Source organism: Natator depressus, chromosome 1, assembly GCF_965152275.1.
Source record: "Natator depressus isolate rNatDep1 chromosome 1, rNatDep2.hap1, whole genome shotgun sequence".
Taxonomy (NCBI): domain Eukaryota; kingdom Metazoa; phylum Chordata; order Testudines; family Cheloniidae; genus Natator; species Natator depressus.
In genome coordinates, this window is record NC_134234.1 from 151,882,310 (window position 1) to 151,906,560 (window position 24,251).

Genomic DNA, 24,251 nt, shown 5'->3' on the forward strand with positions numbered 1-24,251 from the left:
GGGAACTTTTCCGTAAGTTCTGCCATAATTTTGACAAGAACTGTGCAAACAACAGCAACAGCGGCAAAGCTAAAGCCAATTTGGACGAATAAGAATAGCTCTCTGGAAATCAAACAAACTGCTGCATGCACTGGTCATCTCCATTTTTCTGTGTGCGCGCGCGAGACATGGACCCTGACAGCAGAACCTTTATAATAGTGGTGTACAAACCAGAAAAATATCAAGCTAGATTTCAAGTCCCACGATCCCAGACTCAGATTGCAGGCCTGGCAGTACAAAAAATCCACAACATATTCATTACGCTTTAAATATGTGGTTTAAAAAAAATCACACACACATGCCCTTCCTCTTTTCCCTCCAATATCTGCTGTCCCTTTCCCTTTGAGTTCCTGCTCACCATCAACCACCGAGTATTGCTTCCCTTGAAAACAGTCTTTATTGCTAATATGACTACAAAATGCAGTTAAGCTCTTAAAATAGAACATGAAAAAATATACTGTGAGATTTCATGTTTGCTGTAATGGCTTCCAGATCTAGCTTGTGTGTACACACACACACACACACAGACACACAGGGGTGGGCGGGGGGGGGGGGAGGAGGAGAAGGAGCAGTGTTTTAATACACCAAAAATTAAAGAAAACATTTGTGCACTTTTTAGAACAAGGGGAATATAGTGAAAACAGTACACAGAATGTATATATTGTTTTGTAAATAAGAAATGGCACTACTTGATCTGTTTGGATATTAATTCTAATCTTGATTACTGCTTGCATTTTTAACTGTAAACCATTAAAAGCTTTTGTATTAAGACAAGCAATTAACATTCTCTATTTCTTAAAGAGGTTAAAAATCAGATAGTTTAAGAACAAATTTGCTTAGATATTACAATCAGTATCTTAGATTTTAAAAATACTTTGTTTTAATAATTTAAATATTAAATTACACAATACTTTTTATTATTTATACTATATGTTCACTTTTGCATTTCTCTCATTCTGGAAAATGAAAATATAGCAGTCTGTCATTTTCTTATATGTAGTGTTGGTTCCACGGTAGTAGAGAGACAAGGTGGGTGAGGTTGTATCTTTTATTGGACCAACTTCACTGGTGAGACACACAAGCTTTGAAGCTTACACAGAGCTCTTCTTCTGATCCTTTGCGGATGAGGACTGAGAGGCCCAGGATACACACTGTAACACACTTAAAACTGTCTTCATCACACAAGGACCCTCCACAGAGAAGCAGACAGCATCATGGAACAAGCCACCCAAATATCCTGAGAGAACCCGGTTCAATGTAGAAAAGAAAAACGTCCAACCACACACCCCTAGTTGCTACCTACTACCCCATCCTGGAACACATCTGGGGGTATCATTAAACAATTACAAACCATACTCAATGGGGACCACATCCTGAAAGAAGTCTTTCCTGACCCCCCTTTTCTGGCTTTCAAACACCCACAGCCTCAGCAAACTCATCACCAGAAGCAAGCTCCACACACACCAAGACCGACCAAGTCAAAGCTGCACCAGACACAGATGCAAAACCTGCAGACAAAGCTCCACTGCTACAATGATCAATACCCCCCCGACCAATGCCTTCCCCCCCACAACACACCTTTCAAGATCCGTGGGTCTTACACTTGCCTATCAATGTGGTGTCTCTCATTCACTGCACTAAATGCCCCATCAACATGGGTGAAACCAGATAATCACTATGCTCGCGAGTGAACTCTCACAGAAAAATGATACAACACAAAAACACCATACCACTCGTGACTGAACACTTTTCACAAAACAATCACTCCATATCTAGAGAGACAAGGTGGGTGAGTTAGTATCTTTTATTGGACTAACTTCTGGACTTAGACTGAGCTCGTCTTCTAAAAGATATTACTTCACCCACCTTGTCTCTCTAAATCCTAAGACCAACACTGCATACCACTCCATATCTGACCCATCAGTCTTCATTCTCAAAGGAAACCTGCACAACACCTTCAAAAGACACTAAAAATCATGGTCTTAAGAAAGATACACATTTATGGTTTATTACAACAATCTGTAACCCACTAGCCTCCCTTTTTTCTCCTATGACTGGAGAGGTGTTAACAGGCCACTTCACCTTGAATGGTCTCTTAGAATATAAATTAGCCACTTATTCTAAACCATCTGTTCCACCCTATATTTAGTTGTGATAATTGGAGTACCTGAAGAAGAGATCTGTGTAGCTTGAAAGCTTGTCTCTTCCACCAACATAAACTGGTCCAATAAAAAAAATATTACCTCACCAACCATGTTTCTGCAATATAATGGAATTTTTTATATCTATATATATATATTTAAATGCAGTAGGTCCCTCCTGTAGAAAACGTTATTAGAATAGTATATCTGCTGGAAATGGACTTCTTTTGTTACAGGGTCAGGTACTGAAGGTTACTGGTTGGTGTGGTAGATCATACAACTCAAGACTTCTCTATTTGTTTATGACACCAGTCTCAATTGTGTGTGAGGAGAGGGACCAAAGGATGGAAGAAGGAATTGGGAAGGGGAAGTGGCAGGTCATGTGATTTCACAGTAGGGGGTCTATGTACTTCAAAGAACTCATCCTTTGAGAGAGGAAATGGTGTCTGAATTTCAAATGACAGAAGTCAAACAAAATTACAGATACACAAAGCTGGCTCATGCATGCACCTTACTAGCCACAACATATTCGTGTCCTAACATCACTCAGAATGAGCCTGCTCTGAGGAGGAATCAGGGTTGTGCAACACAGGACTCTGGCCACATTCACTGCAGAAGTTCGAAGGTGTGCAGTAAATGAGGCAAGGGATTGCAGGATGAGAAAAGATGGTCTCATAGTTAAGGCAGTTGAAAGTTTCTCTGGAGAAATAGATTCTATCCCTGCCTCTGCCACAATGCCTGCGTGATCCTGGGCAAGTCACTTAAACTTTTCAGAGGTAGTCTGTCTTCCTCATTTTACGGGTGCCCAATTTGAGACCATGGGGCTGTACGCTCACTGCGGCAACTGAAATCACTGGGAGGCTGTACTTTGAACATATAGAGTGCTATAAAATGGTAAGTACTCACAAAATGTTAGGTCCTAACTATCTAAAATCAGGTACCCAAAGTTAGCTGACACTTTTGACAATTTTGGCCTTAATCTCTGTGCCTCTGCTGCCCATCTGCAAAATGGTAGAGTAATACCCCTTCCTTTCACAGGGGTTTTGTGAAAATAAATTAGTCAGTCTTTATGAAGATATTACAGAAAAGCACACGAGGAAATTATTAATTGTCTTCAGAGCAGGGTTTAAATAATGTGCAGCAAATAAGGTCTACGACACTGAACTATGGGAACAATACAAAATACTGAGTGGCTGTTTATTCAGTGAGCTTCATCCAACTTGTGCACTGAATGAGGCAGGGGGCCTATGGAAAAAATATTACATAATCATGTAATTAAATACTGCATCACCAAGCAAATGCACAAGGAGGCCAAACTGCAGTTGCATGAGGAATTTTAATTCTGGCATTTTCTACCTTTTGAGCGCTAGTCTCTGCAACTTTAACATTCTTTTAACACAGTTTCTGTGTAATTTAATATATATCTCTATCTATATATACACACACACACACTCTTAGTGGACAAATTACATTCTTGATCTGGAAATCTAATAATCTTTGGGGGAAAAAAAGTCTCACATAGTAGCTGGTACCAGAACCACTCATCCCCAGATAAACCAAAAAGGTTCCTTTGAAGTCAGAATATTGGAAGGAGTCTGACTTGAGAGCGCTGGGATAGGATTATCAGGAATTTAGAAGGAAAGATCTTATTAAAGAGCAAAAATGAATAATAACTCTGAGCAGGTCACAAGTTCACTTGTGCTGAAAAGGATAAGGCTTCTCCAGACCTTCTGCACAGATACAAATAAACTAGCATTACTGATACAGACAGGTCATTCAGTTATAAACAAAATTAATAGTAAAAGATACTTTAATTTTCCTCTCTTCTTACCAAGAGTAAGAACACAAGAGGAAACAAATCATCACGCTACATGTTATAAATAAAAATGAATAGGCAAAATAAAAGTGAAGATGCAGGAGGAGTGTAATGGATTATTCATGGTGAAATATGGCTGGTATATCAGTTAGCTTGGACTAACATTTTAGCAGAATCACCATCACTTGTCAAAGTACTGATGCCCTGTTATTTCAAAATACATGTACATGCAGAAGTCTAACTGTTTTCTTACAAACTTCACACTATTTTCCCTGAACACGACAAATATTCTGTAAAGTAGCAGTAAATCACATATTCTCCTTTTGATTTTTATGTTCATCTTTTTAGTTCAGGGCTGTAATTTTAAATTAAAATTTTGACAAATGATTAGAACATATTAAAAACAATTATTTGCTGGATTAAATACTTTCCCCTAGTAATTTACTTTATAATGCTCACTGTAGAGACTAAGAGAACAGTCTTTTATAATAGAAATTTCCAAGAGAACCACCACCACCACCCCATTGAAATCCACAAGCACTGTTTCTTTGTGCCTTTTCTCAAAATTGTTCCCTGTGAAGCTCAGCAATTTGTTTGTTCTTTTGTTTTACGTCAGTCAAAAAAACAGGAGTAAAATCAAATCCTCTACAGCAAAATTATTAGTATCTCAGATATATTATGCCAGTGTCCACTGCGAGAACATAACAAAATCTTGTCTTTGAGAAGTGTCAAAATCAAGCCCCTCATATGTTCAGCTTGTTTCAACTCTGGTGATCAGTGAAACATCTAACTGCCTCCAAAGTACAGGAAACAAAAGTGAAATCTGCTAAAGGTAATTATTTTTAAACTAAAGAAAGATTTTTCTTAAGTATACTGTATATATATTTACAGTGACCTCTATACTAGATTTAGACACCAAAAAAGCATCAGGACTTGTTGAACATAAAAAAAGTCTGGTTCTCTCATCTTAAAATACTGTCCTGACAAGTTTAACACAAAAAACAATACTTCCATCTGTATACAATAATCCATTGCCTCAAATATGGGCTTTTGGAGGTGCCATGTAACAGTATAATATGTAGCTGTACTTTTTGGAAAAAACATTTTCTGTTCCATCAGTTTCAGAGCTACTGAGATGCATCTTTTGCTATCTGAAGAAGGCAGGAGCCTACATATTGTGGATTATACTTTAGCAGATTTATCTGTTTCACTGGCCACTCTTTGGATTTTTGCACAGCTTAAACAACCACAAACCTTCTCAACTCTGGGTTACATTCAATTTGTTTTCATTACCAAAATCAAAACTCTGTATAAAGGCCAAATTCCTCTGACAAAACATCAATTGTTTGATGGTTTGGGTGTCACCCAAGACACTCAGATAATCTAACTGTACACTATATTTTATTCAACATACGTGCATGCCCCACATGCACCAGCCCCACCCCCCACACTCTATGTACCACATTAAGTCTGAGCATTTAATTGCAAAACAAAACAAAAAAATCTGGAAATTTACTGTTAAGGTTCTTGCTATGACCTTAATCCATTCTTATGTTTGAACTATTAAAAAATATTTTCATTACATACTTTTACACAATATGCAGCAATACAAAATGCTATATGTTTATATCTTAGTTTGAGAAAAATATATATATGTTAAACAAATCAACAGTAAACTTACATGTTTTACTGCAGAAACATTTTAAAATTCAGTTGAACAGCTTGTGCAACAGATTTTATATGTGTCTCTAACATTAAAGAAATACAGCTCTTTGTAGATTATGCCTATATGAATGGCATATATCAACGTGATTATACAATACTTAAGCAATAGCTCATTTTTCCCCCCGAGGCCATGTCTACACCACAAAATTAGTCAACTTAATTTATGTTGGCATTCAGCCACTGCAGTATTTACATCGCTTGTGCATGTCTACACTTTGCTCCTCGTGTTGGTGGTGCGCATCCTCACCACAAGCCCTGTATCAATTGTACTGTCAGTATGGGGCATTGTGGGACAGCTCCTGAAAGCCTGTAACAGTCGACATATACAATGCAGCGTCTACACTGACCTATCTACTTCGACCTTTACTCTGTGGGTATGTCTGCACTACGAAATTAGGTTGAATCTATAGAAGTCGGTTTTTTAGAAAGCGATTTTCTACAGTCGATTGTGTATGTCCCCACACTAATGCACTAAGCACATTAAGTTGGCAGAATGTGTCCACAGTACAGAGGCTAGCGTCGACTTTCGGAGCGTTGTACTGTGGGTAGCTATCCCACAGTTCCCGCAGTCTCCGCTGCCCATTGGAATTCTGGGTTAAGCTCCCAATGCCTGATGGGGAAAAACATTGTCGCGGGTGGTTTTGGGTACATGTCGTCAGTCGCACCTCCTGGCCGTGAAAGCAATGGCGGACAATCGTTTCGCGCCTTTTTTCCGTGCGGACGCCATACTGCTTTCAGTAGATGGAGCAGTAGGACTCCTAACCGTCTTCATCCACCACTTCCGCTGCCACTCTGCTCTCTTGCTCTCCTGATGCTATGAATCCATCTCACAGGTCCTCTATATGACCATCGTCATCCACCGCTTCCGCTGGCACTCTGCTCTCCTGCTCATCTTGCAGGGCTGCTCCTGCTGCAACTCTGCTCGGCGGCTCTTGTCTCGCCATACCACGGCAAGCATGCAGCCCGCTCAGCTGTTGTGTCCTCGCAGCAGACGGTGCAGTAGGACTGCTAACTGTCGTCGTCGTCATCCACTGCTTCTGCTGGCACTCTGCTCTCCTGCTGGTCTCGCAGGGCCGCTCCTGCTGCAACTCTGCTCAGCTGCTCATCTCCCCATACCACAGTGAGCGTGCAGCAGTTCAGCTGTTGTGTCCTGGCAGCAAACAGTGCAGTAGGTCTGCAAAACTGGTCACCCAACCACCGCTTCCGCTGCAACTCTGCTCTCCTGCAGACACCATACCACGGCAAGCATGGAGCCTGCTCAGATCACCGCAGCAGTTATGAGCATTATAAACACCTTGCGCATTATAGTGCAGTATATGCAGAACCAGAACCTGCAAAAGCAGGCGAGGATGCAATGACAGCATGGTGACGAGAGTGATGAGGACATGGACACAGACTTCTCTCAAAGCACAGGCCCCGGCAATTTAGCCATCCTGGTGGCAATGGGGCAGGCTCATGCCGTGGAACGCAGATTCTGGGCTCGGGAAACAAGCACAGAGTGGTGGGACCACATAGTGTTGCAGGTCTGGGATGATTCCCAGTGGCTGCGAAACTTTTGCATGCGTAAGGGCACTTTCATGGAACTTTGTGATTTGCTTTCCCCTGCCCTGAAGCGCAAGAATACCAAGATGAGAGTAGCCCTCACAGTTCACAAGCGAGTGGCAACAGTCCCGTGGAAGCTTGCAATGCCAGACAGTTAGCGGTCAGTCGGGAATCAATTTGGAGTGGGCAAATCTACTGTGGGGGCTGCTGTGATCCAAGTAGCCAACACAAACATTGACCTGCTGCTACCAAGGGTAGTGACTCTGGGAAATGTGCAGGACATAGTGGATGGCTTTGCTGCAGTGGGATTCCTTAACTGTGGTGGGGCCATAGACGGAACGCATATTCCTATCTTGGGACTGGCCCACCTTGGCAGCCAGTACACAAACTGAAAGGGGTACTTTTCAATGGTGCTGCAAGCACTGGTGGATCACAAGGGACGTTTCACCAAAATCAACATGGGATGGCTGGGAAAGGTACATGATGCTCGCACATCAGAGAAGCTTTGAAAACCAGTTTCATGACTGGCCAGGCTACGGTGTGAAAGTTCTGTTTCTCCTTGATGAAAACCCACCCCCTTGGTTCACCCTACTTCCCTGTAAGCCAACTGACCTCCCCTCTCCCCTTTGATCACCGCTTGCAGAGGCAATAAAGCCATTGTTGTTTCAAATTCATGCATTCTTTATTAATTCGTCACACAAATGGGGGGATAACAGCCAAGGTAGCCCGGGAGGGGTAGGGGAGGATGGAAGCACCGGGTGGGGTGGTAGAGGAGGGGAGGATGGAAGGACAAGGCCACACTGCACTTCTAAACTTATTGAAAGCCAGCTTTCTGTTGCTTGGGCAGTCCTCTGGGGTGGAATGGTTGGGTGCCCAGAGGCCCCACCACCGCATTCTTGGGTGCTGGGGGAGGAGGCTATGGAACTTGGAGAGGAGGGCGGTTGGTTACATAGGGGCTGTAGCGGCGGTCTGTGCTCCAGCTGCCTTTCCTGCACCTCAACCATACGCCGGAGCATATCAGTTTGATCCTCCAGTAGCCTCAGCATTGCATCCTGCCTCTCTCATCATGCTGCTGCCTCCTGTCCTCGTGGTCATTTTGTGCTTTCCTGGACTCTGACATTGTCTCCCTCCACGCATTCTGCTGGGCTCTTTCAGAGTGGGAGGCCTGCATGAGCTCAGAGAACATTTCATTGTGAGTGCGTTTTTTTCGGCTTCTAATCTTTGATAGCCTCTGGGACAGAGATGATATATGGACCGTTGAAACATCTGCAGCTGCGGGAGGGAAAAAAAGGGAGAATAGTCTTTAAAAAGAGACATTTTAGAGAACAATGGGTAGTCTCTTTCACGGTGACCCAAGCTGTTAACATTACATTTTGCCTCTTATATCAAGGGCCTGCCAGTATGGTGTGAGAGATCACACACGCAGGGCCGGCGGGCAACAGAATTCGGCTTGCAGGCAGACATAGTAAGCCACAGTCTTTTGGCTTCTTTAACCTTCATAACATGTGGGAATGGTTTCCAACAGCAGCGCCCTCATTTCACATACCAAGCACCCATTGGGTTGGGCCTTTAAAATAGGTTGGCCATTTAAAAGGAGGGGTTGCAGTTTTCGGGTTAACGTGCAGCACAAACCCAACTAACGCCCTCCCCCCCCCCCCCCCCCCCCCACACACACATCCAATTCTCTGGGATAATCGCTTTACCCCTCCACCCCACCGCGTCGCTAACAGCAAGGATGATTTCTGTTCAGCCACGGGCAAACAGCCCAGCAGGAACGGCCACCTCTGAATAAAATTCCCCTATTTCAACCAGGTGACCATGAATGATATCACTCTCCTGAGGATAACACAGAGGGATAAAGAGCGGATGTTGCTTGAATGCCAGCGAACGCTGCGACCATACACTGCCATGCTTTGTTATGCAATGATTCCAGAATACGTGCTCCTGGCCTGCCATGGTAATGTGCCCTATCATGGAGGACGGAATAAGGCTGCCCTCCCCAGAAACCTTTTGCAAAGGCTTTGGGAGTACATGCAGGAGAGCTTCATTGAGATGTCCCTGGAGGATTTCCGCTCCATCCCTATACACATTAACAGACTTTTCCAGTAGTTGTACTGGCCGCGAATGCATCCCAAGTCTTCAGGGCAAATTAATCATTAAACACGCTTGCTTTTAAACCATGTATTATATTTACAAAGGTACACTCACCAGAGGTCCCTTCTTCGCCTTCTAGGTCTGGGAGCCCACCTTCAGTGGGTTGGAGGGTACTAGATCCAGGGTGAAAAACAGTTCCTGGCTGTCGGGGAAAACAGTTTCTCCGCTTGCTCGCTGTGCTTCAGCCTCCTCCTCCTCATCTTCCTTGTCCCCAAAATCCGCATCCCTGTTGCGTGACAGTCCATCGACAGAGTCCACCCACAGGGCTGGGGTAGCTGTAGGGGCACCCCCTAAAATGGCATGCAGCTCATCATAGAAGCGGCATGTCTGGGGCTCTGACCCGGAGCAGCCGTTTGCCTCTCTGGTTCTTTGGTAGGCTTCCCTGAGCTCCTTAAGGTTCATGCAGTACTGCTGCGGGTCCCTGTTACAGCCTCTGTCCTTCATGCCCTTGGAGATTTTTTCCAATATTTTGGCATTTCGTCTTTTCGAGCTGAGTTCTGGTAGCACAGATTCGTCTCCCCATAGAGCGATCAGATCCAGTACCTACCATTTGGTCCATGCTGGAGCTCTTTTGCGATTCTGGGACTGCATGGTCACCTGTGCTGATCAACTCGCCACACTGGCCAAACAGGAAATGAAATTCAAAAGTTCGCGGGGCTTTTCCTGTCTACCTGGCCAGTGCATCTGAGTTGAGAGTGCTGTCCAGAGCAGTCACAATGGAGCACTCTGGGATAGGTCCCGGAGACCAATACTGTCGAATTGTGTCCACACTACCCCAAATTGGACCCAGCAAGGTCGATTTCAGTGCTAATCCACTCATCGGGGAGGCGTACAGAAACTGGTTTTAAGATCCCTTAAAGTCGGAAAAAATGGCTTCTTAGTGTGGACGGGTGCAGGGCTAAACCGATCTAATGCTGCTAAATCCGACCTAAAGTCGTAGTGTAGACCAGGGCTTAGACACTCGTAAAGGTGGAGTTAAGTCAGCATAGCGGGTCAGTTACATCAGAGGGAGAAAAATTTAAGTGTAGACACTTCCATAGTTAGGTCGACGTAAGCTGCACTGCGCTGACTTAACTCAGTAGCATAGACGAGACCTGAGATGAATCTCTATTTCTCTTCAATAACTGCTTGAAAACTTTCAGGTTTAAAAGACATATTAGCAGCTTGCATCCTGTTTTCATCAAGTTTCACAAGCTTTTCCACCTATTCAGATATGACTCAATAGAACTGTCAAGACTTCATGATAAATTTATCTCAGACACTCAAATATGTAACTCCAAAATCTTCAAGGTCACAAAAATATAGTACTCGAAACGTGCAGTTTTTGTTACTGCATATGTCATCCTTTTAACTGCCTTAAGTATTGAACATGAGAGAGAGTTCTTCTATAACTTACAGCATGTCTACACTTATGTGGATTGATTTAGCAGGTCTAGTGAAGACCCGCTAAATCGACCACTGATCGCTCTCCCATCTACTCTGGTACTCCACCGGAATGAGAAGCATAAGGTAAGTCAATGGGAAAGTTTCTCCTGTCGACCCAGTGTGGTGTAGACACCGCAATAAGTCAACCTAAGCTACACTGACTCCAGCTACATTATTCATGTAACTAGTGTTGCGTAACTAAGGTCGACTTAACCCCGTAGTGTAGACCTGCCCTTAGTAATATAAGTACTATTTTCAATATTATAAATCCCAACATTGTTAATGAGAAACACAAGACTGTGGAGGCAGACAAAGGAATAGTTATTTATTTTTTAAAATTAGCTATATCTCTGACAGTTATGAATTGCAGAAGAGTCGCCCTGGTACTTCTTGCTTTTAGAGGAAGATTCCAGATTTATTTCAATTATTGAGAACATAGTGAAATCATTTTGGTGGCTTGCACCCAACCCTATTGCTAAATCTTGGGGTAAGCCTTAGTGCCTAGCATCTGGGACCTATGCTCAATTGCTTTGTAGACTTCATTGTGAAACATCTGGTAGTCTCAGATGCTGTCAGTGGATGGATTTCCTCCCATCATCCTTCCTGGGACACCCATCAAAAAAAGGCAATATGTATGGGGAACAAAAACATTTGTACTGTGCAGAGACATAATAGCAGCTGAGTGCTTTATGCATATGTTTTAACAGCTTCTTTATACCTTAAATGCCTGAAGCCTCCAGTGACTGATTCATGCTCAAGGTGATACCCCAGCACATACTCTCTTGATGTTATCTGCATTTGGTGATATCCCCTCACTGCATGAAATGAGGAAGACAGCCACAGCCTATTTTTTGAGGACCCACTCTTACCTCTTGGAATAGGGGATGTGGCTGGAGGCAGGAGGGATGCATTGAGGTTGGGGTGCAGCACATAGCACTGCAGAGATTCTGGGTAGCACTCTTGCTTATAGGAAGCTGGAAACAAGCTGCCATAATTTAGACACGCTTGGGGGGTAAGTTATGGTAGGGGCACTTCAGCCCCCAGAACAGGCCAGAATCAGGAAGGTACAAAAGCGTCTTGAAGCTACTTTAGCCCTATACTCCCTCTGGGCCACAAGTTCACTGCTGCATCTATTAGAGGCATAACCCAGAATCTCACCTGGGATGCATAAGAGGCTTTGTAACTGTTAGGCCCTGTCTACACTAGAAAGCTGTATTGCTTTAACTATATCAATATAGTTAAAGTGGTGCCAGTGGATACAGTGATATCATGGGAGTAGTTTGGTGGGTCAAGGAGGCATTGCCCCCCCAAACAGAAGTGAGGCACGAGGGGTGCATGCGGGGCATGTGACTGCCCTTCCCCGATTTCTGTGAGCGCTGAGCTGCTCTGCTCGTCCCACTGCGGGCTCTGCCCTTCCACGCTGTGCCTCCTGCCAGCATGTTTCTGGCTCGCTCGGCCCCTCTCCCCAACAGCCAGGGCCGGGTGGGGAGCAGAGAGGGAAGGACAGAGCTGCTTCTTCTGTCGAGGGTGGCCACTCTGGGTCACTGCCTCTGTAACTGGATGCCGCCTCCCACCAGGTCCTAGTATCCATTGTCATTGCCTTCTATGGGTATCCTTCATGGCCACCATCCTGTTTCCTGTAGAATGGTGAGTGTCTGGGGGGGGGAAGGGGGGTGGGGTGGAGGAAGAGAAAGTGGGGAAGGGAGATGGGCAGGGGGAAGAGAAGAGGATAGGGGAATGGGGCTAGGGCAGGGACAGTGGAGAGAAAAAGCGGGGTGGTGGGGAGAAGCTGGATCCCAGGATGCAATCTCCCCTTGGCAGCAGCAGCAGCCCCAGCAGGAAGATGGCCACAGCAGCACCTGAAGGCACCAGTAAGGCAGCATCACTGCAACAGCTGGTGCCGGAGTGGCCGCAACTCCCGGACTCAGGTTGCCACAGCGGACAGCAACAGTTTGGGCTCTCCCATTAAGCTGGCCCGTGCCCTCCCCCAGCACCGGCAGCCCAGGTACATTCCAGGCAGGGGAAGAGAACAAGTGAGCAAGGGGAACTGGCTTTGGTGAGCATGCATGCTGCCTGCCCCCTGAAATATAGCAGTCAAATTACGCCTATGGTAAAAAGGCACTTTATATCAGCACAGTTATTTTCACACAGGAATAGGGAATAACTATACTGGTATAACTGCATCCACTCTAGGGCTTGTACCAGTATGCCTATATAAGGTGTTATTTTTTAAATCATACCCCTACCCAACAGTTATACCAGTATAACTTTCAAGTGTACAACAGGTTTTACTGAGTGAGTTGTAATCCAATACCTGCAAACTTTTAAAAGTGCAAAGTGGATAGAGCACTGGTGATCCTACAATATTTTATTTACCAAAAATCACATGCGCTTCATTCCACTTTATAGACAACATTTACTCAATCTATTCAGGTAAAATGGACACTGGTCATTTAGACTGCTAGCTTCCTTTAAAAACATTCTCTGTATAGTGACACCTAGAGCTCTATCCTGAGGTATTGCAGTTAACTGAGAACTCAGTATGCAAAATCAGTTTAAATTATTTATTCCAGTTAATTACACCTGTCTATGGTGAACTTTATTGGAAACTGCATTGCCTAGTCACTCAGTTTATTTGATCATTCTGCAGTTCTTTACTCTCCTCCATAGATTTTACTAATTAGATAATTGTGCGTTGCTAACAAATCTTGCCACTTAACTTTATTTTATAAATGTAGAAGATGGTGAACAGGTAACACACTGCATATGTTAGTAACAATCTTAGGAACACCTCACTTTTAACTACTCCGCATTGAAGAGAGTGGTTCATTTATTTTTATTTTCTTAGATGTTTTAAATCTATAACAGGATTCTACCCCTGAACATGAAATTACTATATTTCCACAATAGCTTCTTGAAGAACTTTTGGGTAAAGTGTAAATTACATTCACTGGCAGATGGGAACGTTAGAAATGTTCAACCAGCCATGCAATCTGATTGATATACTGTAACACACAGGACCAGATTCAATAAAAACACTGCTTGATTTTGATATTTTTAAAGCTAGATGACATTGAAAATGGTTATTTTACTGAATCTGGCCCTCAGTGCTTCATAATTTTTTATGTCAAGATTTCTCCCCGAATACTAAAAACTAACAGTTCTGTCACGGAAACAAAGAGAGCAGATCACTATACTTGGGACACTTAAAGGTGAGGTTAATGTCATATACAATGGCTAGTCTTTCTTTTCTATATTGACTTTAACCACCACCACCACCACACATATATATGAATGACTTATTCTGGCTTTAAAAGGATATCACCAGAGTCCCAGGAATTTCACAATTCTGTGGCAGAGATGCCACCTCTTGCCCTTTCCTTTTCTGTGGAATATAAGCTTTTTTGTTTCTAGATAACTGAAAACATGAATGGAGTCAGTGAAAACTGATCCAGTGTTGTTTTTGTGAGTCTGCATATCACATAAAAGTAGCTATGAGAGGTTTGAACAGCCCCATTCATTTCAATTAGTTTTTTTATAAAACTCTGAAACCAAACAGATACTATTTAGTTGTCAGCTATTTCAGTGTCCAGCATTTTAGCAAAGGGATCCAGTTAACAGGCTTATCCCACAATTCCAAAGAGCCTCCCAACCTAGGCCACTGAACAAATTACAGTGACACAGCTGTGGTGCTGAGCTACACTAGCATAATCTTGTAGTAGTGTAGATTCAGTTTACAGCACTGGAAGGGGTTTTTCCAATGCTGCAGGAGCTCCATGTCCCCAACTGACGGAAGCATTCTTCCGTCCACCTATGTCATAAATATAAAGGGAAGGGTAAACCCCTTTAAAATCCCTCCTGGCCAGAGGAAATCTCCTCTCACCTGTAAAGGGTTAAGAAGCTAAAGGTAACCTCGCTGGCACCTGACCAAAATGACCAATGAGGAGACAAGATACTTTCAAAAGCTGGGAGGAGGGAGAGAAACAAAGGGTATGTGGGTCTCTCTACATTCTGTCTTTGCCGGAGATAGACCAGGAATGAAGCCTTAGAACTTTTAGTAAGTAATCTAGCTAGGTACGTGTTAGATTATGATTTCTTTAAATGGCTGAGAAAAGAATTGTGCTGAATAGAATAACTATTTCTGTCTGTGTATCTTTTTTGTAACTTAAGGTTTTTGCCTAGAGGGGTTCTCTATGTTTTGAATCTAATTACCCTGTAAGGTATCTACCATCCTGACTTTACAGGGTTTTTTTTTTTTTTATTCCTATTTACTTCTATTTCTATTAAAAGTCTTTTTGTAAGAAAACTGAATGCTTTTTCATTGTTCTCAGATCCAAGGGTATGGGTCTGTGGTCACCTATGCAAATTGGCGAGGCTTTTTATCCAACATTTCCCTGGAAAGGGGGGGTGCAAGTGTTGGGAGGATTGTTCATTGTTCTTAAGATCCAAGGGTCTGGGTCTGTAGTCACCTAGGCAAATTGGTGAGGCTTTTTACCAAACCTTGTCCAGGAAGTGGGGTGCAAGGTTTTGGGAAGTAATTTGGGGGGAAAGACGTGTCCAAACAGCTCTTCCCCAGTAACCAGTATTTGTTTGGTGGTGGTAGCGGCCAATCCAAGGACAAAAGGGTGGAATATTTTGTACCTTGGGGAGTTTTTGACCTAAGCTGGTAAAGATAAGCTTAGGAGGTTTTTTTCATGCAGGTCCCCACATCTGTACCCTAGAGTTCAGAGTGGGGGAGGAACCTTGACAACCTAGCTGCGTCATTGGACTGGAAGGGATCTTGAGAGGTCTTCTAGTCCAGTCCCCTGTATTATAATAAACTCTATGTTCTAATCCTTTGAAGATGAATCCTTCAGAAAAAACAGGTGTTCCACATGGGGATCCTTCAATAAGAAACAAACAGGTTTGGATGATATCCCTTCACATTTTGCTCATTATTTCTTCTCCTTATCCTCCCTTTCCCCTCCTTCACTCCTCAGTTCTCCTCACCAGTACAGAAAGAGGGTGTTAATGAAGTGAAACAGTCAAACATGTCTTACCTGAGAATTTTTTTGTATGACTTACCACCACCACACCAAACCATGCTCAATATCTGAAGAGCTATGTAGTTCTACATAGATGCAGCTATTTTTTTTTTCTGTGATGACTCTCAAAGTTGCTTGCCTTAACAGTTTGTATGTTACACAAAGGGTGAACAAGTACACAGTTCCTGAATTGATGTGTTTTATCTACATAGGTTTGGAAAGAAGTTTCTGTCAGGAAGCAGAATGTGATGGCTTACAGTTCTATGTTCACATCAAAGTGCTTGAACTGCCCATTGTCTCAGTATGGATGGAAACAACCTATTAGGGAAGACTGGTGGAAATATCCATCTTAAAAATGAAATTCGCAAAAAAGGTTTCCTGTTAAAAATTTCTCACTAACACAACTGGTTATGTGAATAGCAACCAATAAGTTATTATTTACCATTAATGACCAGAGTCTTATCAGAATCAGGGCCCTCCTTGACTAGGCAACAGGAACTGACCAAAACTCACTCCAGAAGATTAGATTAATGAACATGGAAAACACGGAATTTTGATTATATACATAAATTGTTTTTAAAAATCAAAAATTCTACTTTTCCAAATAATGTGTGCACATGTAAAGGATCTATTGATAATTGGGGAAATGTTTAGAAGAGTATTTTAAATTAGTTGGCTAGCTTAAAAAAAGGTAATAACAGACATTTCATTTAAGCACGAACATCTCTGGAGATTTAGTTTTTGCTGAACACAGTCACAAAGATGAAGTAATTAAATCTTCTACCAATTTCAGTTTAATTTATACACTTTAGTAAATCTCAAATTTTCTTTAACAAAATTCACAAGCAGAAATTATATGAATATTCAGTACTCGGAAGTCATATAATGACTTTCAAATTAAATTACAGTCACATACATATTTAACATGTGAATAAAGAATTATTAAATATTTTTATGCTGACAAAAATCAAGAGATTTTCCTTAAAGTATCAACGTTGCTAGCACCAATTATGTTTCTCCTGCATACAAACACCCATTTTACCCTAAATTACAGAGAGCTTTCAAAGAAGGCAGGATATGTTTATTGTGGAAATGAGAAAAGACTTACCTTCACATCCCTGTGAATTATGTTATTATCATGACAGTAACGTAGAGCTTCCAGTATCTGTCTCATGTAATGACTGTAAAAACAAAATATGTCTAAGACAATAGAACAAACTTATGCAAAAATACTATATAAATATGGTGCACTCAGTTTTAAGCCTCCCACCTACAAAACTATCATTACAAAACTTACCTTTAAAGCCCTCAATTATAAATATGCCAAGTGTTAGAGTGGGAATTATGTATTCATAAGAATGAATAATAAAAATATATCGTGAACACAAATGTTTCTAATTTCAAAATTTGAGGTGTACTCTGACCATTAATAAATACTTTTTTGGGAAAAAACCCACCCACACAGTTAAAAATGTAATTTATAATAAAATAGGCTTATGCTAACAAAATAGAGTACAATATTATTACTATTAAAGTTCACTTTCCTTTTTCCGAATATTCAATTATTTCTACTCATCCAAAAAAGAAACAGAAACACCGGTATAGGAATGAACACACTGCATAGCAATACATGCAAATCACAAATACACAAAGAAAAGATCAAATTATTGTGTAAAACGTTAACAGTTAAGGTACAGAGGAAAACTGAAAATCAACTAGTTAAGTAAAGGATCATTCAGCCAGCTACAACAATTACACTGTGAAATACTTTTGTGAAGACAATACATGTACGCATGAATTTGCCAAATCCATGAATACATTTAATAGGCATTACATTTGCTTATTTTACATTTAGTATACACTAAATTATAACCTCAAGCAGGATTCATTTCAGACTGTGGAACTGTATTTTAGACTTGTAATCCTGACTCAGTGTCACTTTTTTTTTATTCCTATGGAACAGTAATGAATGCTAATAATAGGGGACAGGAATTCTGCAAAAACTTTTATTAAATTCTACAGAATGTCCATTCCTCAATTCTGCAGATCTCTTCGGAAAATGTGCCCTAGGGTGACCAGATGTCCCAGTTTTATAGGGACAGTCCAGATATTTGGGGCTTTTTCTTACATAGGTGCCTATTACCCTCCACCACCTGTCCTGATTTTTCTTACTTACTATCTGGTCACCCTAATGTGCCCTGATCTGGGCGTCAGGAGACCTGGATTCATTCTGAGCTCTCCCACTGGCTCACTGGAATGACTGAGGGCAAATAATAATCTCTCAAATTTTCAAATACATTAAGTTAATTTTTGAATCTCCACTTTGATACCCACAAGGTGCTAAGCACTCACAAATTCAACTGATGTCAGTAGGGGCTGTAGGTTGTCAGCATACCTCAGTTTTGGGAACCCCCAAATGAAGGAACCCTTCTTTAAATTTTGGCCTGAAACTCTCAACAACTTGGTTTCCCCATCTGTGAAATAAATATTTTTATATTTATTCACCTTTATAATGTGCTTTCAGATCTATCAATGAACAATATTGTATAACTCTATATAAGCAATGAAAATTATACTGAATTGTATAGTGAATTATTAGTATTTTTAGAAAGTTTTAACTAAGTGATCATTTTGCTTCAGACAGTTGTTTCTAACTAATCCCCTCCCTTTCCATCTCAAAAGCTTTTATACCTGATTCTAGATTTTATGGTCCTAGATTTTCACTCTACCTCTCCCTTCACTCAATTGCTTTGCAACATGATTCTGCAGAATGCCCGTTAAAATTAATCTAACCACAATGGACACAGCATGCTAGCTTGATTTTCTACTAGAATCATCAATAGTAAAAGTCAAATTGATAAACTACTTGGCAGCATTCTGAGGTAAAAATTCAAGTTCACAAAATACATTAACTAAACTCTATCACTAGAGACAACATAGAGCCTACAAGGGAAGTCGTATTAGTGCATGATGAAACAATGAAAAGTATGTTGTGCTTCTTTTCCCCACTTCGCACAACTCAGATAAAGTCAAAACAGAGGCCTTCACACCACTACCTAACCGGGGCAAACTTTTTTGCCGGAGGGCCACATTTGGGTATGGAAATTGTAAGGCGGGCCATAAATGCTCACGAAATTGAGGTTGGGGTGCGGGAGGGGATGAGGGCTCTGGCTAGGGCTGTGGGCTCTGGGGTAGGAGCCAGAAATGAGGAGTTCAGGGTGTGGGAGGGGGCTCCGGGCTGGGGTACAGGGGTGAGGTGGGGTGAGGGCTGCGGATGAAGGGTTTGGGGGTAGGAGGGTGCTCCGGGCTGGGACCGAGGGGTTTGGGAGGAGGGGGATCAGGGCTGTGGCAGGTGCACCGGGGGCAGGGTGGGGCTCTGGGGATGAGGGGTTTGGGGTGCAGGAGGGTGCTCCGGGCTGGGACTGAGGATTTCGGAGGGTGGGAGGGGGATCAAGGCTGGGGCAGGGGGTTGGCTTAGGGGTGCAGGCTCAGGGTGGTGCTTACCTCAAGCAACTCCGGGAAGCAGCAGCATGTCCCCCCTCTGGCTCCTACACGGAGGCACTGCCAAGAGGTTCTTCTGTGTGCTTCCCCGTCCACAGGCGTAGCTCCTGCAGCTCCCATTGGCAGCAGTTCCCAGCCAATAGGAGCTGCAAGGGTGGTGCTAGTGTGCAGAGTGGAGGCCCCTGGCTGCCCCTATGCATAGGAGTCTAAAGAGGGACATGCCACTGCTTCTGGGAGCCACGCGGAGCGGCCCCTCAACCCTGCCCCCCAGCTGGAGCTCTGCAGCAGGGCAAGCCCCTGACTCTGCTCCCCAGTAGGAGCTTGACGGCCATATTAAAACGGCTGGTGGGCAGGATGCGGCCCACAGGCTGTAGTTGCCCACCCCTGACCTAACTGGTCTTAGGATAAAAAAAGCAGCTGATCATCAGACTTGACAGAGTTTGTAGATTAACTAATGTTTTCAAGGAACTGGGTAAATCTTGGCTTGAAGTTGCCATCTTTTGGGACCGAAAACATTTGAATTTATTTTGAAAGAGTTTCAAATGTTATGATTTAAGTCAATGAAAATCCTTTCAAGGATACAGAATAGCAAGCTCCAGGCAGTGGTTGGGGCACTGCACAATAATAGATTTGTGATCTAAACTTGGCCTGGACTCCATTTGAGGAACCCATATTCATTGCTGCACCATCTAAATTAAGCCTGGATCTGAGCTTTTCACCCTTGAGATCCCAAAGCTGAACTCCTTCAGTTGTTTTCATTTCCTTTGTAATGCCAAGTTTATATCAGCAAAAGAATACAAAGGCTTTCTATCATGTACAAATCTGATATGCACTGATTTGCTCAGCTACAGACTTGTCTGTGGATCATCAGCACCATAAGCAATAAATCTGCGACCTGATTTTTGGAAGTGATGAGCCCACTTAAATCCCAATGAAGTCAATGGAGACTACAAATGTTCAGCTCCTTTGAAGATCAGGCTACTAGCTTTTAGTAGTTCACTCCTAGGACATTTCCCTAAGACACTTGTTGCAATTGCCTCTCAAGTCTTTCATTCCTTAGGCGTTAACAGCTTTGATACTCTGCTAGGGTTGCCAGGTGACTGGTTTTCGACCAGAACCCCCGGTCGAAAAGGTACCCTGGCGACTCCAGTCAGCACCGCCGACTGGGCTGTTAAAAGTCCGGTCAGCGGTGCTGCGGGCTAAGGCGGGCTAGTCCCTATCTGTCCTGGCACCACGCTGTGCCCCAGAAATGGCCAGCAGGTCCAACTGCTAGGCGGGGAGCCACAGGGCTCCATGAGCTGCCCCCACCCCGAGCACCGGCTCCGCACTCCCATTGGCCGGGAACCGTGGCCAATGGGAGCTGGGGGGGTAGTGCCTGCGAGAGAGAGCAGCACACCTAGACTCCTGGCACCCCCACCTAGGAGCCGGACCTGATGGCCGCTTCCAGTGTGCTGCACGGAGCCAGGATAGGGAGGGAGCCTGCCTTAGCCCCACTGAACCGCTGACTGGGAGCCACCCGAGGTAAGCCTGTGCCCCAATCCCCTGCCCCAGCCTTGTGCCCCCTCCTGCACCCCAAACCCCTCATCCCCAGCACCACCCAAAAGCCCGCAGTCCCAGCCGGAGCCCTCACCCCCTCCAACTCCCTGCCCCAGCCTGGAGCCTCCTCCCGCACCCTGAACCCCTCATTTCTGGCCCCATCCTGGAGCCTGGACCCGCAGTTAAGAGCCCTCACCCCCTCCCGCACCCCAACCTCCTGCCCCAGCCCAGTGAAAGCGAGTGAGGGTGGGAGAGAGCGAGCCACCCAGGGAGGGAGAATGTAGTGAGCAGGGCGAGAGTATTCGGTTTCGTGTAATTAGAAAGTTGGCAACCCTATCTGCAATTTATCTTAATCTTGTGTTTCTAAATTAGAAACTGAATTAAGTAACTGTATGAAAAGTGCTAAACAAGTGAAGAAACTTTTGGATCTTCCACTGTATTTGAGAGAGCAATATAGTAATAGGATCTTCTTGTAGCAAAGTGACAAATTATCAGCTTCCATGCAGTTCTTATGAGCAGAGACGCCACGTACACTGAGGTAATAAATTCTAAAATCTACACCCACTTAGCAAGGAACTGTTTTTATTTAAAAGTTTCTCACACTTCTTTGCAAATTGCACATGGTATTTGTCTCAAGCAGGAGAAATGTATCACATACTTATTTCACTGGAGTCTATACTCAGTGACAAAGTTAGGCAAGCACCCAAGTAACAACAAATATTTTGAACGTTAGTCTCTGAAATTGAGTCAATTTAAAATTTAGGGTTGGATAGTTAAAACCGTAAAATAAGCTAAGTAAGCTATTGTTTGATTGCATGACCATCACAACACAGAATATGCACTACTGCCAGAATCAATTTTACATAAAATTTTGTAAGTCAAAAGTATTATGATAGAAATGAGGTTATATTAAAATGACTTAGTTGACAGCCTTCCTACAAAATAGAGGAAGGGACAGTCACAGCCTCAAGAAGTCTACATTAAGAAGTAAACAATACCTTTTATTTATAGACATCCAATGGATGACCACAGGATTCATCACAAGTTCTGATCTTGGTTCCACAAATTCTGTGATTATCCCACCTGTTTAGCACTTTGACCTCCCACAGAACCCAATATATCATGCACATTTAAAGGGCATATTAATGAAAAAAGACACCACATTATAAAATAATATCTTCTACGGAAACAACAAGTCTTTCCAATACTTGTCAATCAATTCACTTTATTACAACATGGTGGGGATTTAGAGCCACTTTTTGGCAGACCTTATGTTCACGTCAACACATATGCAGTTCTCCAAAGGACAGTCTTCCAAAGCAGCAACAGCAAATAATTCACTGAGAAGTGTCAGATTACACAAGTACATAAAAGGTTGTTACAAGGAGGAGGGAGAAAAATTGTTGTTCTTAACCTCTGATAGGACAAGAAGCAATGGGCCTAAATTGCAGCAAGGGAGGTTTAGGAAGTTTTTCATAATGTCCAACCTAACTGTCAGGGTGGTTAAGCACTGGAATAAATTGCCTAGGGAGGTTGTGGAATCTCCATCACTGGAGATTTTTAAGAACAGGTTAGATCAACAGCTGTCAGGGATGGTCTAGATAATACTTAGTCCTGTCTTGAGTGCAGCAGACTGGACTAGATGACCTCTCGGGGTCCCTTCCAGTCCTATGATTCTATGATTAGATAGAGCTACATTTAAATTCCAATCAATCGAGATCAGGGAGAATTTCAATGTAAAGGTTTATTTTGTGTGCACACACACATATACACACACATTTCAGTACACATAATAGAATTTCTTTGGCGTCTACAGTTTTAGAACACGGGGGCACATCCACAGCAGACTCTGCTGTTAGGTTTTCTGCTCAGTCTACAGAGGCTTTGGCTATTCAGTGAACTATGAAGTATGTTTCTTTTATTTATGTGTGTAATACTGTGTGTACATTTAAAGAATCCAAAAGACTGAACAAAGATTTTATGAAGCTACAAGGTCTAGAAAAATGAGCCCAGAACTAGGAGCCCAGAACTTATGAGTTCCACTCCTAACTCCAACTGACTTGCCTTATCACTCAAACAGATTTTTACAAAAATCTATGCCCACGGTTTCAGTTACCACCTTTTGCTGACAACTCAACTGTTCATCTCCCCTCCTGAACTTGGCCCCTCTGGTCCAATCTCATATCACTTCCTTTCTCATTTATATTTTTTGGACATCACACCATCTTCTCAAGTTAAAAGTTTGGTGGAGGGATAGCTCACTGGTTTGAGCATTGGCCTGCTAAACCCAGGGTTGAGAGTTCAACCTTGGGGGGGCCATTTGGGGATCTTGGGCAAAGATTGGGGATTGGTCCTGCTTTGAGCAGGGGGTTGGACTAGATGACCTCCTGAGGTCCCTTCCAACCTGATATTCTATTCTAAGTCAAACTAAGCATCTTGTCTTCTTTTAAAACATCTCCTGTTTCTATTTTCACTTTCTCTTTTTTACAGCTCCATCACCTTCCTGGTCAAGCTCTGGGTCATTTTCAACTCTACTCACCTCCTTCATTTCTCATATCTAGACTTGCACAGAAGTGCATAAGTTTCTCCTCCTATAGCTCCCAAATTTGCTACTTTATCACGCTCACTGCTAAAACTCTTGCATGCTATCATTTCTCACTTAGAGAACTATAACCTTCTCCTTTCCAGCCTCCTTGCCTCTTATTGTACAGCTCAAAATACATTCAATTTTAAAAGTTATTTTTCTTTCCCAACACTCTGATCATGTCAGCCTCCTTGGAGCCCCTCTGCTGGCTTCTTCTCTCATTCTAAATCAAGTTTAAACTCCACCACAGAGGATTCTATGATTCTAATCAGTTTTTTTCTGTAGCCCCTTCCAGGACATAAACCTTTATAGCCTTTACCTCAAAGGCAAATATCAATTTCTGCATGATTCAAAGGCCTTACTGGCAGAGCTGACTGCAAAAAGAAACTGACTAGAATTATTGCTTTGTCTTTGCAGTTAACTTTCAGCATAAAGAACTTGATACAGATAAAAACTGACTAATACTAGTCAGTGTAAATCTGCCTGAAGCTCTTTTCACAGAAAGTTGCAAACGGAAGCAACCTATGTTGCTTGTCATTTTGCTTACTTGGTGCCTCAGGCTACCTTGCCTATGTTACCTATGCTTAAAACAAGTCCTTTCCCTATAATTTTGATTCATTAGGTGGCACTCTTGCCCCACACTTAACTAATGCCAAACAGAGTGTTAAGTGCTGCTGATTTTCGAACAAGTAAAACTAGTGTCCTTACCCACTGTGGTCCTTAAAGATTCTAAGACTTGTCTACAATTAAAGGACTACAAGGGC

At 42.8% G+C, this 24,251-nt stretch overlaps 1 protein-coding gene across 10 annotated transcripts in view; it reads right to left on the reverse strand.

The window, feature by feature from the left end:
• CASK (calcium/calmodulin dependent serine protein kinase) overlaps positions 1–24,251 on the reverse strand; it is a 411,477-nt gene that overhangs the window by 196,753 nt on the left and 190,473 nt on the right. For all 10 annotated transcript variants that reach the window (XM_074969135.1, XM_074969125.1, XM_074969132.1 and 7 more), the window contains exon 5: positions 16,975–17,047. In XM_074969135.1, coding sequence (XP_074825236.1) covers positions 16,975–17,047 — 73 coding nt within the window. The remainder of the gene's footprint in view (positions 1–16,974; positions 17,048–24,251) is intronic.